The sequence below is a fragment of the Tamandua tetradactyla genome, chromosome 6 (genome assembly GCF_023851605.1).
Source record: "Tamandua tetradactyla isolate mTamTet1 chromosome 6, mTamTet1.pri, whole genome shotgun sequence".
NCBI classification, from domain to species: Eukaryota; Metazoa; Chordata; class Mammalia; order Pilosa; family Myrmecophagidae; genus Tamandua; species Tamandua tetradactyla.
This window is the reverse complement of record NC_135332.1, coordinates 83,604,705-83,617,609: the sequence shown is the minus strand read 5'-3', so window position 1 is coordinate 83,617,609 and position 12,905 is coordinate 83,604,705. Positions and strand designations below refer to the sequence as shown.

The 12,905-nt window shown below is 48.4% G+C and overlaps 1 protein-coding gene and 1 pseudogene across 2 annotated transcripts; one reads left to right on the top strand and one right to left on the bottom strand.

The window, feature by feature from the left end:
* On the bottom strand, nt 1-1,098 carry LOC143688549 (small ribosomal subunit protein mS27 pseudogene; annotated as a pseudogene).
* A 2,633-nt stretch (nt 1,099-3,731) lies between these two features.
* On the top strand, nt 3,732-11,075 carry ZNF696 (zinc finger protein 696). 2 transcript variants are annotated; one of them, XM_077166619.1, is made up of 3 exons: nt 3,732-3,786; nt 6,230-6,341; nt 9,830-11,075. In XM_077166619.1, exons 2-3 carry the CDS (start codon nt 6,326-6,328, stop codon nt 10,921-10,923), a joined length of 1,110 nt encoding a protein of 369 aa, XP_077022734.1. In that variant the 5' UTR covers nt 3,732-3,786; nt 6,230-6,325; the 3' UTR covers nt 10,924-11,075. The 2 variants fall into 2 exon arrangements, with proteins under 2 accessions (XP_077022734.1, XP_077022735.1); XM_077166620.1 differs by lacking the exon at nt 3,732-3,786 and adding an exon at nt 3,801-4,303.
* The last annotated feature ends 1,830 nt before the right edge of the window (nt 11,076-12,905 follow it).

Below are 12,905 nucleotides of genomic sequence, written 5' to 3'. Positions count from 1 at the left end.
TTAGGCAGATGCATGCACTGTTCTCCGCGCCTGCTGCTCCTGCTTTGCTCTCTCCCTCTACTCCTGTTCCCTCTGAATCAGCTGTACCCTCTCCAGGCTCCACTGCTGCAGTTTCTGGTCGCAGTTAGTGATGTCCTCTGCTTCACAGGCAGGAGCTTCTCCTTGGCAAGCTGGACGGTTAGAGTCAAAAGGCTTCCTCATTCAACTTTGCCCAGAGCCTGTACTTAGAATGTAAGGCCTTACATCATTCCAGGTACTGGAGAAGCTTAGACTTTTCTGTTCCCTCCATGTCTAACTGCTCCACCAGTTCTTCTGAACCTTGGTTGTCTCTATCTTCTTGGGACTGTTCTGATGAAGACCCCTCGGCTGGAGAAACCAGAGCCTGCCGCACTCCATCCAGCACATGCATCGCTTCTTGACACAGCTTGGTGTCTGCTGGGAAGGCTGTCACTTCCTCCATCACTCGAAGGGTGCTGTCCAGATACCCCGGTTTCCACATCAGAGACATATTGTGATATACTGCCCGCAGCCCTCAGTGCGATTCCACCTTCCCAAGAAGTGCAAAGCCCATACAACTGGGAACTCATTCCCAATGTGTTTTCCCGTTTTAGGCCTGGGAGCAGTATGGACACACCGAAGTTCTTCTCTCCTTCCTATCTTGAGCTTGTCTTCTTTGCCAGTCAATGGCACAAAATGTAGAGAGAGAGAGAGAATAGTTGAGTGGAAGGCACTTCAAAGGCTTCTTGCATCATGATCTCAAAAACCATGGATAATGCATCTTTGTAGTTTTCTTTCTTAATGAAATAATCCATCAGTAAATTGAATGTAAAGTTATCTGGAAAAATTCCATATTGAACCTTATTTACAAGAGTCTATATGGCTTTGTCTTGTGCACCACATTTTAGACACTGCCTGATCCGGGTGTGAATCATCCAGTCTCTCAGGTACCAGCAGTTTGGGGCCGTGTCAAAATTTGTAAAGGTAATATTCTTGCATGTTCTATCTCTTCTCGAGATGAATTGTCCACAAATCGTGATATTGTCAAAGAACTAACTGCAACCTTTTCTCATATGTTTTATCCATTAATGATGCTAGATCAGCAAAGTGACAATGGTCTTTTTCTCCTGCTTCCCATTTGTGGCTGGCCACATAGGCTGCAGAAAGCAGGCGCCTTTTACCTGCCGAGGAGAGCCGGGGCTGAGCCGCCTTCCCCGCCAGCAGCAGTGCCTGCCACACCACGGGGGGCTGCTCTGGGAGGGGGGTGGGCAGAGGAAGAGGAGGACCAGGGCCTCTGTCCTCCCCCAAAATGCCTGGCGACCCTGTCTGATTGTTCACACCCTGCACTGCAGTCCCGATCGTTTTCTCCCTGTCCCCTATTTGTTCCACAGAGCAGAAGTGAACTCATTCCACTCCGCTCCACCATCTCTCCAGAAGTTAGTCCCACAACTTTTTGGGAAATTATAACCAAAAAAAAACAAAAAACAAAAACACTGTCAGTTTGGGCTGGAAGGGACAGAGGGAGGAGAAAACTAGGACACTGTCCCCCCCCCCCCAAATTCTACTGGCCAGAAAGAGGCTGAGAAAACCACGCAGTTGCAGACACAGAGAACCTTTCATGCAGAGGGAAGGAAGACTCGGAGGGTAGAACCAAGAGTCCAGAGATCAGAACTGAAGGCCTGGGAGAATTATTCCCAGGACTTGAAACCTGGTCAAGGAACTCCCAACATTTGCCTGGCTGGATTTCAGAATTGCTATGGGCCAGTGACTCCTTGATGCGTCACCTCTCCTGTCCCCCGTTTTGACAGCACTGCCTGTAGCTGTGCCCTTGGCTTATCCCAGCACCCATATGTTGGGGCGGGGGCGGAATTTGTCTCTTTAGTTTCATAAGTCCACAAATGGAAAGGAACTGTGTTTCAGACTCTGTACTTAACACACTACACCTGTGGAGACTCTGCCTTGCCTGGACATGATTTGGATAAGATTCTGGACTTTGAACCGATCCTCTATTAGAAAGAGGCTTTTGGAGACCTTGGGAGGGGTGAACATATTTTGCGTGTGGAAAGCATGTAACTCACTAAGAACTGCAGGTTGGAGTATGCAGTAGACTCTCATGGTCCCCTTGTCCAAGGGCTCACGTCCTTGTGTGACCTCCTCCCCTGGAGTTACTGGATTCTAAAAAGTCCCTGGGGGAATGTCCCTTAAGTTACAATCATTTTTTACTGTCGTCTTGCTGGCAGGCTCGGCCAGCAGCCAGCGGGGAACCGAGATCCCCAGTCCACCTGCCCCCAAGGAACTGAATTCTGCCAACAGTGATGGTGCTTGGAATGCATCCTTCTGAGTCAAGCCTCCAGGTGAGACCCAGCCCTGGAAGACTCCCTGGACCGCAGCCTGGGAGACCCTGAAGCGGAGGATCCACCTATGCCGTGCCAAGACCCCTGACCCAAAGAAACTGTGAAATAGGCGGGTTGACTTAAGTGGCTAAGCACGTGGGCGTTTATTGCACAGTAATAGGGAACACAGAGGGAAACCAGGGCACTGTGGGTCTCTGCAGCTGAGAGGAGAAAATGAGTGAGGAGGGCAGGGCCAGCTGTTTGTGCTGCGCTGCAGCCAGAGGACCCAGGAAGCAAAGGGATTTCTGAGCAGCCTTCCGGCTTCTGGGCAGTGAAAGAATGAGGAACTGTGAGCCCAGGAGAGCCGCAGATTCCCGGCTGCTGATGCCCTTGAGGTTTTTCTCTCACCCAGTAACGTCTCCTTCGCTGGAGCTCAAGTTCCCCAGCTACAGCCTGTGCCCTGCCTGTTACTTTCCCGTGGCACTGACACTCACCTCATGCACTCATTCCCAGGTAGCTAGGTGACAAACCCTGAACGTGTGCGGCCACGGTCCACTCCCCCGACCTGACCCCTGAATGTGGCTTTGATACCGGACAAAGGTGGTGGGTTCTCTGCCCAATGCACTCTAATGACCAATTCCTGAGACACCACAGTTTCTAAGAGAGAAAGAGCTCATTGCTAGGTGCAAAGCAGGAGATCAGACAGCCTAGTGGCCCAAAAATCTGTCTCCTGGAGTCTAGGGGGTTTCAAGTCTATCTGGATTCTAACAAGGGGAGATGAAATCATTAAAATTCCAAATAGCAAGTGTAAGCAGAAATCATTGACAAATGTAAAGAAGTGAAACTGGGGCTGGGACCAGCTAACGGCTGTCTCAAGTTCCTCCACTGCCATTAGGGCTTTGCCGTTACAAACGTCTAAAGTTAAAATCAAAACAAAGCAAAACGACAAGATATGAGCTTTCACAATCATTGTCAGGGATCCGGGCAGCGGATCCGTTCAGAGATTTCAGGTATCACCTCTCCGTCTACTTTATGGAGTAGAAAGAAAAAAGAATATTTATATAACGTTTCCGTAGCCCTCTTTCCTTAAACCCCAGCTCCTGGGTTACCCGAAGGTCGGGCGTCAGGAGAAAGGGAGGGCAGGAGATTGAACATGCAAATGACTGGAGACAGCAGGGAAGGGTCTTCCGTGCCCAAGAAGCTCGGTCATCTATCTGCCTTTAAAGAGTCACAGGGGAAGTAGGGCGGGCATGGAGCGAGCAATTCCTCTACCCGACCCGGGGCCGCGAGCCAAGGCGGCAGGGGGTCCCTAATCCCTCCGCCCGTGGTCGCTCCCCAGGCTCCGCCCGGGCGGCCTCCGGAGCAGCCGAGCGCGGAGTCCTCCCACGGCCTAGAGCGTCGCGGGAAGTGCCTGGCGGCGAGGGCGGCGCTTCCGGCGGGCGGCTGAGGCGGACAGGTGAGTGGCCGCGGTTGGCGGGTCCAGGGCTGGTTGTTGTCGCGGGTCTGCACCCGCTTCCGCGTGTGGCCGCGAGTCAGGCCGCCTCTGAAACGGCATGTCCCTGGGTTTTCTCTTGTTGCTAAAGACAAGCGGGTCGGTTCTTAAGGTTGTGGAAAGCCCGAGAAGCCAAACCAGGAAAAAGGCGTGTGCGGCGGCGTGGACTTGGGTGCAGCCTTCTCCCACCTGCGCTTCCGCATTACCGGTGTTGCCCTGGTTCTCCCCGCTGTTGGCAACAGCTGCCAGGTGTCAGGTGTTCGGGTCTGCTGTGGTGGTTAAATCCGTTCCCCATTGTTTGCTTACAACGACAGTATTTCCCGGGTTTGTTCTACAAATAGCTTGCAGATGCAGTATCCTTGTAAACGTCCAGGGTTTCATTCCCAGGGAAGCTTCCTGGACGTGAAGTCCATGTTCATTTTTCGGCCTTGTCAAATTACCCTCCAGCCAAGGAACATCCAGGTGTTCGGAATCCTTGCAGGTAGATCTAGTTCCATTTAAAAAATCTTTGCTCATTTCGGAGCAAAAAAAAAATGGTATTTTAAATTGCATTTCTTAATTGCACATGAACTGGAACTTCAAACTTACATTGTCCACTTGTTTTCTTTTGCGAGTTACCTGTTTATACCTTTTTCCAGTTTTTCATCTTTTTAAAATTAATAGATAGAGGTCTTGGTCTCTAGTGATTTTTTCCTTATATTTTTAACGTCCAAATCTTTATAACTATCAAAAAAATTTTTTAATCCAGAGAACTTTCTCTAGACATTTGAGAACTGATTAGGGGGTGCAGTGCATCTTTGGTTTGGAGCCAAGAAAGTATAATAGCAGGCAGCCAGGCTTCGTGCTCTCTGCTTGACTGTTGGGGAGCAGGGTAGAGAGGAGGCAGCCCCTCTTTCCCTGCTGACATGTGGAGGCAGTGTGTCATAGATTATCATCCCCAGAGGGTACCCCCACAGAACTTCAGTTTCTGGGGATATCTCTTTAGTCGGGACTGTATTGCTTTCTAGTGGCAGAAAGTTGTCTTAGCGTGACTTAAACAAACAAACAATAAAAGGTATTTATTTGGGCTTATGTGAGGCATCCAAAGAGGGCACCTTTCCCCAACTTTGCTTGCCTCAGTGGTGGATTCACTCACAGGCACCTCATCTCCTACCAGCTCAGCCGTCCCTGTGAAGGACGGGTTCTCTTCCCCAGTAGCGCCTGTAGAAATCTTCAGGTTCAGCTTGCACACCCATCCCAGATTGAATCACTGTGGTCAAAGAATTAAACATATTCTTATTGGCTAGACCTGGGTCTCATACCCACCTGAGCAGCTGGGGTGTTGGGGGCAGGTCAGGGAATCCCAGGCAGACCTGAAGGGGAGATCAGAGGGCTGGAGCCAGAAGGGGTCAGGCTTGCAGACAGCAGGGCAGCAGATCTTCACATGCTTATGGGATGTCTTCATCTGCCAGGGCTGCTGTGACAAACACCTCACCGTGGGTTGCTTTAAACAACAAGCATTGTTGTCTTATGGTTTGGTAGGCTGGGAATCCCAAGTCAAAATGGTGGAAGGCAGGGCCTTCTGCTGGCGTCGGTAGCATTCATGGCAATCTACTACCTTCTAACTTCTAGCTTCAGTTGCCTGATTGTCTCTGAATTTCCTGTCTTCCTAAGCCCTCCAGTCATGGAGATGAAGACCCACCTTACTCAGTTTGACCACACCTTACCTAATAATCACACCCTCTGGAGGTCCTATTTACCCGTGGAACACTTACAGGAACAAGGATCAAGATTTGAACTTGTCTTTTGTGGGGGACACGATTCAGGCCCGAACATGTGACTTGGGTAATGCTGGTTCAGGAGGGATTGACCTGTATCGGGGTTTCTGTAGGTGATGGTAATGGATGTTGGGACATCACTGCAGGGCTGGTGCACCACATAGTTCCCAGGCTCATGGACCACACCCTCTTTTGGTCAGGAAGAATATGAAAGGCCTTCTGAATTCAAAAGTGGCTCCCTTGAATAAAGAAGCTGCAAAGCATGACCCTCAGCACATTTCTGCAGCTCTGCCTTTTATCCCTCACCTGTGTGCCAGCTTTGTTCTGCCAACCTGATGGGACTTGGCCAAGAAGCAACCCCTGGGACCCTCTGAGTCCCACCTGTGGGTCTGCAGGGCAGCCCCCTGCACAGAGAGGAGAGCCCTTCCAGATCCACCCCTGTGGCAAATATTGGTCAGGTTCTGGTTCTAGAACAGTAGAGACTAACCACTAACCCTTCTGTTGTGGGGACCCAGGCCCTGACTCAGGATGGAGCCTGAATTGGGGCCTTCTAAGGGCTGTTCTGACCTCCCCTCTCTAGGGGACATTCTGACGTTACCCTGCCCCTTTATATCCAGCCCTCATGGTCACTTTTTTCTTTTTTACCCAAGAGGAATTGTTCCCACTCCTGCTGTGTCTGCAAGGCAGAGCAAGGAGGAGCACGCCCAGGCCTAGGACTCCAGAGTGCCAGGGCAAGGGATGCCCTAATGGACACACATACAGGTGAGCAGGAAGCACCCAGGCCCAGGGCTTTGGGGGGCTAGCTGTTCCTGGGGTTTGGGGGTGTGTGACAAACCAGGAGTTAGGTTTTCTGAGTGTCCCTCTGCTCAGCTGCTAAGGAGATGTTACCTAAGATGGAGCCCTATCACCTGCACCCCAGTTCCCCCCTACTCTGTCCTGGGACCTCTGGCTCCAGTCCTGCCAGCCTGGACACTTCTGAGGACAGGAATCCTCTGGCTCACCTTTGTTTCTCCAGGGCACAGCAGTGTTGAGCTGGTTATGTGGTTGTCCTGTCTGCCCCCTGCTTTGGTCCCCTGCCCTTGCAGGCTCCTGGATCCGTTGATTCTGAAGATTCAAAGCCACATTTAAGGACCTTCAAAGCTGAGGATTCATACTTCAATTTTATGTTCAGTATACATGATTGTATAACAAAGGCTTAATGATAACCAGAAACACCATCTTACCTTAGCAAGAAAACATACAAGCTTTATCACAATCGTATTTTTATCTGATGATTCTTGTTAGCAGTGGGATGATGGGCAGCGTGTAACAACTGTGGCTGCCCAGAATGAGCCCCCATGCATGTGCACACATAGACCTAGCCCTGTTTCCGCCATGCACTTGGGGAGACCCCTCTCTCAGGTGACAGCCATCCTGTATTCAAACACCCACACTCACACTCACCCCTTTGGGGGTTGAGAGAGAACGACCCAGAAACATTGTCAGAGAGTCACTCTGCATGTCCAGGTACCCAGGTCATCACCGTCCCTCCTTTATTTGGTCTTAATCCTGCCAAAGTGTATGCAGATGGGGCCTTTCATGGATCCACAAATTTGGATTAAGTGATAATTTTAACAGATGCAGTGTACATGGGGTGGTGGAGGAAAAGCAGGCTCCTCACAGCAGAGCTGCCCGTTTAGAAAAGCAAGAAGGGGAAGCACCATGTCTTATTTGTTTATTTATTTATTATTATTAATTTTTAATTTTTTTAAATACCAAAAACACCAAACGAATGCAAACATTCGTAACTTTTGATCATTCTGTTCTACATATATAATCAGTAATTCACAATATCATCACATAGTTACATATTCATCATCATGATCATTTCTTGGAACATTTACATCTATTCAGAAAAGGAAATAAAAAAAAAACGGAAAAAAATTCATACATACCATACCCCCCACCTCTCCCCCTCACCAACCACCATTTCAATCTAAATTTATTTTAACATTTGTTCCCCATATTATTTATTTTTATTCCATATGTTTTACTCGTCTTTTGATAAGGTAGATAAAAGGAGCATCAGACACAAGGTTTTCACAATCACACAGTCACATTATGAAAGCTATATCATTATTCAGTCATCCTCAAGAAACATGGCTATTGGAACACAGCGCTACATTTTCAGGCAGTTCCCTCCAGCCTCTCCATTACATCTTGAATGACAAGGTGATATCTATTTAATGTGTAGAAGTAACCTCCAGGACAACCTCTTGACTCTGTTTGGAAACTCTCAGCCATTGACACTTTATTTTGTCTCATTTCACTCTTTGGTCAAGAAGGTTTTCTCAATCCCCTGATGCTGAGTCTCAACTCATTCTAGGATTTCTGTCCCATGTTGCCAGGAAGGTCCACACCCCTGGGAGTCATGTCCCACATGGACAGGGGAAGGGCGGTGAGTTTGCTTGTTGTGTTGGGTGGAGAGAGAGGAAGCACCACATCTTGATTGCTGGCGTAGAGTGTATGCCACATGCCCTGAGGGAGGATGAGACAAGCAGGGGCCTGTCAGGTCTTGGGATATTGTCTGCTGACTCACATCTTTGCCAGTGGAATGAGTTTCTTGGTTAGAGAATTGGGCAGCCCCAGGCTCTGCCTTCTAGGAAGATTTATCTCTGTTAGGGTTTTCAACCTTGTCACTGTAGACACCCATCACAGGAAAGATGGTTCTTTATTGGGGGTGGTTGGGTACATCCTGTACATCGAAGATGTTTAACAGCATCCCTGGCCTCTCCCTGCGAGATGCCAGGAGCACAGCTAGTTGTGACAACCAAAATGTCTACAGACATCACCATTTTTCCTGGGGGGTGAAATCACCCTAGTTGAGAATGGCTGCTCTATGTTTAGAGCCCTTCAGGACTGCCCCCATCGCCTGAGAACTTGTCATTGGGGAGGAGTCTCCTACATAAGGATAGCAATGCAGGCTGCCAGCCAAGGCCCGATGTGACGGAGCAGGAGAGATCCTATGTGGCCTTCCTCTCATTTAATTTTGAATAATGATTTTTCTTCATTACCAGTGCCTTTAAGTCTGTTTCTTATACATCCAAATCTACCAAACCACAAGACCTGGGTTGAGCCTCACCTGAGGGCTTCTGCTCAGGCCTCGGGCACAAGGCCTCTCCCTGCTGCCTGGTGCTCTGTTGAACAGCCTCTGTGGTCATGAATAGAGGGCAAACGGTGCACCCTCCTGTAAGGCTGTGCACTGCTCACTCTGACCTGCCGTAGAGCAACAGCCTTGCTTCTGGGTCCCTCTCAGGCATGCGTCTCCATCACACGCACACAGTCCGATTTCTTGAAAGGAAATGCAAGTGGAGAATTTAACTGTTTCAATTCAGCAGTCTCAAATGATTGCCTGTAGGTGGGAAGCATTTCTCATAACTTGGTTGATGCACTTGTCCTACTGATGCTCACCCTTTTGCTGGGCCATCTTGTGATAAAGCTTTCCTGTCTCCCATTAAAGGCTGTGAGGCTTGACTCCCATGTCCTGGAAGATTTTGTCTCAACAGGCACACAGTCTGTCCCCGTGAACCAGTTAGACTAGTCGTACCAGCTGCAACTGGGACCCTCAGCCCAGCCACTTCTTAATCCCTCAGAGAGGCTGTTCCTTATAACACTGCCCCTGGTACTACTTTCTGTGAGAGTAAGGAGTCTTCTCTTCCTTGCAGATGACAAATGTACTTTGGGATTCGGGGGAGAGAATTGTCAAAGATACCGTGCTATCTCAGGGAATCTAAGTCAGGGTCTCAGCCGATTCTGAGAAATAAACTGGAACCATTTATTTCATGCAGTGCATAGGAATGCTCTTGTCCCCCCCCCCCACCTCCCAGTACACCTGTCCTAGCACCAGCCAGTTTGTTCTGCTTTCCAGGCTGTGTGAAGAGCAAGGAAGCCTACAGAGCCTCTGACTCCTCCAGCCTTTACATGGGTAGACTGGGATCAGAGACATGGGCCCTTTTCCCACCACAGGTGATGCCTTCTGCTTAAGCCCTCCTGTAGACCCTCATCCTTTCCTGTGGCCATGGATGTCAGGGAGTAGGAGAGGAAATGAGAGTGGGAAATGAACAGGTGAAATGATAGATGTCTACTATACACCATCTTTCTTCTTATTTCCCCCATTCCTGTAGATTGTCAAGGCCATTTTAAATTCATGCACAACTTCATATCATATAATAAGGTTTTCCTCTATCTAAAATCTGGTACTTCTTTTCCAGCTGTGGAAGTGACTTTTCTAGTACAGGCACCCAGTGACAGTCATGCTTCTGAGAGTGCCGTTGAGAAGGGGGCACAGAGCACAGGCATGACACTGAAGCAGGAAACTTTGGAAGGAGAGACTGTGTCAGAACTGTGTCAAGAGCCTGCACCAGCCTTGGGGCTTCCGGGCTTCTGTGAGTACGAAGGAGCTATAGAGAGGCCCTCAGGTTGCCCTGGGGGAACACTCACTGATGAGAAAAATGGAGAGCATCATGGCCCTGAGGACAGCATGTCCAGGCCAGGTGTCACTCTGAACACAGGCCCTGGGACACATCGACCAGGCCATGGGAAGAGGCGGCCTTATCAGTGCAGCACCTGTGAGAGGAGCTTCAAATGCTATTCTGATGTGGCAAAACATCAGAGCATTCATTCTGGGGAGAAGCCCTATGAATGCAGTGACTGTGGTAAAGCCTTCATCCACAGCTCCCATGTAGTCAGGCATCAGAGGATTCATAATGGAGAGAAACCTTATGTTTGTAAGGAGTGTGGGAAAGCCTTCAGCCAGAGCTTCAACCTGATTAGACACCAGAGAGTTCATACTGGAGAAAAACCTTATGAGTGTGCTGAGTGTGGCAAGTTCTTCAGTCAGAGGTCAGATGCTCTCAAGCATCAGAGAATTCACACTGGAGAGAGACTGTATGAGTGCAGTGAATGTGGGAAAACCTTCATGCACGGTTCAAATGTTGTTCGACACCAGAGAATTCACCATGGAGAGAATCCCTATGAATGTAAGGAATGTGGGAAAGCCTTCAGCCAGAGCTCTAACCTCATCCAGCACCAGAGAGTCCACACTGGTGAGAAGCCGTATGAGTGCCACGAGTGTGGCCGTGCCTTCAGTCGCAGCTCTTTCCTTAGTGAGCACCAGCGTATCCATACTGGTGAGAAGCCCTATGAGTGCAACGAATGTGGGAGGGCCTTCAGGGCACTCTCGGGCTTCTTCCGGCACCAGAGAATTCACACAGGAGAGAAGCCTTTCCATTGCACAGAGTGTGGGAAGGCCTTTCGCCTGAGCTTCCACCTCATCCAGCACCAGAGGATTCACAGCAGAGAGTGAACCTGTAATGGGGCGAATATGGAATGGAAAAAGTGTGTGAGCAAGACTGGAGGGGGTGGGTGTGACACCCATTAAAATTCTTCCCACACCTGGGGATTTGGGTATTTCATTCCATGTGCAGTGAGGAAATAAAGCTGTCTTGTTTGCTGAAACCCTTCAGAAATATCTGTCCACTGCTCACCTTGCTCAGAGGCGGTCAAAACTATGAGAGGTGTCTTAGGGCAGGAAATGGAGGCATTCCCTCAGGAAAGGAGTTGTAATAGTGATGGGTGTATCTGGGCCAGATTTTTCTGCCTGCTGCCCTTTGCTTACACCATCTCCTATGCCAGGATCCTGCAGCCCTCACTCCAGATGCCCTCGCCTCTGTGAAACCTGTCTGTTCTCTCCCCCTCCTCCACCCTCATTCAACTGTAATTAAGTTCTTTTGTTTTCATGGCACTTTGTTTCTATTTTTTCCTGAGGTATAATTTACATATGGTGAAATGCACTGATCTCAAGTGTTCAGTTTCATGAGTTTTGAAAAACGTAACCTGATTTGACCTTTATAACCACAACACTATCAAGATACAAACTATTTTCACCACCCCAGAAAGTCCCTATCCCTCCCTTAAAATCAACCCACCCTTCTTCCCAGAGGCAATCATTATCTGGTTTCTGACACTATGATTAATCCTGCTAGTTCTGGAACATTATATAACAGAGCCACATGGTATATACTCTTTTATGTCTGACTTCTTTCTGCCTGTTTAATGTTTTTGAGATTTATGCAGAATTCAGTAGTATTTGTTTTTTAATTCTGTAACACTTTTTAAAACTAGCCACTTTTTACCTTGCATCAGAGCTGTATGCTTATGTCTGTCTGTCTCCATCAAACTATGAGCCCCTTACTGCCAGGGAAGATTTTAGCACAGTCCTAGGCACAGAGGGACACAGTCCACAAAAGAATAACTAAATGAAATAAGTAGGGGAGTATTATGAAAGACAGGCAAGGAAGACAGACCACAAATCTTGGTCGCAGTGAGAGGTGGAAGCACTAGTTCATTTTTTTTGGTACTATTTCAGAGTATGCAGTGTGGAGAGAACTCTGTTCAGCCTCTTATAGGTAACACAAGGAGGTGAGGTGTAAGATATTTGTACATTCAACCAATATTTCCTAAGTACCTACTTGTCCAGGTTTTCTGCCACTGTTCTAGGGGAAGTGAATCCAACATGTCTTCTGTCAAAGACTTTGCAGGTTAAAGGGTAAAACTGGTGAGCCAAGAGATCACTGCAGTGTGCAAAAGACCCAGTCATTGAGGCATATGCTGGAAACTTGTAGCAAGGGGGAGGTGGAGTAGAGAGTAGAGTATTTGAGGCAAGGGAGAAAAATTGGGACGAGCTCCCAGGGCAAGTGATTCCTAAGCTGGCTTTTTTTAAAAATGTGTCAAAACAAAGTTTATGCCTCCCCACAGGACCTTAAACGATCTGCAGTTGTGGAGGAAAGACAAAAAGTTTAATATAATGCAATGGTCTAATTGAACTCGGTCCATTACTTAATATTTCCACCTTATAATGTGACAGTGTTATGCTATGCATCTGGATAAAATGTTAATGCCAGATTTCCCATTAAGGGAGCGAGAGGTGTCTTGTTGGAGGATATTTTGGTGCACTGGGAAAACTCTGCCATAATGAAATGGGTGGAACTGCATTGAGAAGACACTAATGATTAAGAGCATCTGAAACAAGTGTCCTGGGTTCCACTGCATGACCCAAAACTCCTGGTCAGGTGTGGTTTGGTGCCATTTTACAGGAATTGTCAGCTCTGGCTCAACTATTGATTGAGAATAGTTCTGGGCCCTGTCACTGGCTGGGACTTCTGAGACAGTAGCATCAATTCTAGAGATCTTACTGGTTGGAACCTATTTCTAGGAGGTTGGGATCAGGAAAATCCTGAGGATTTGTGAGCCTTCTGAGAGGGGATTGCCAACTCTCAGCCTTGCCTT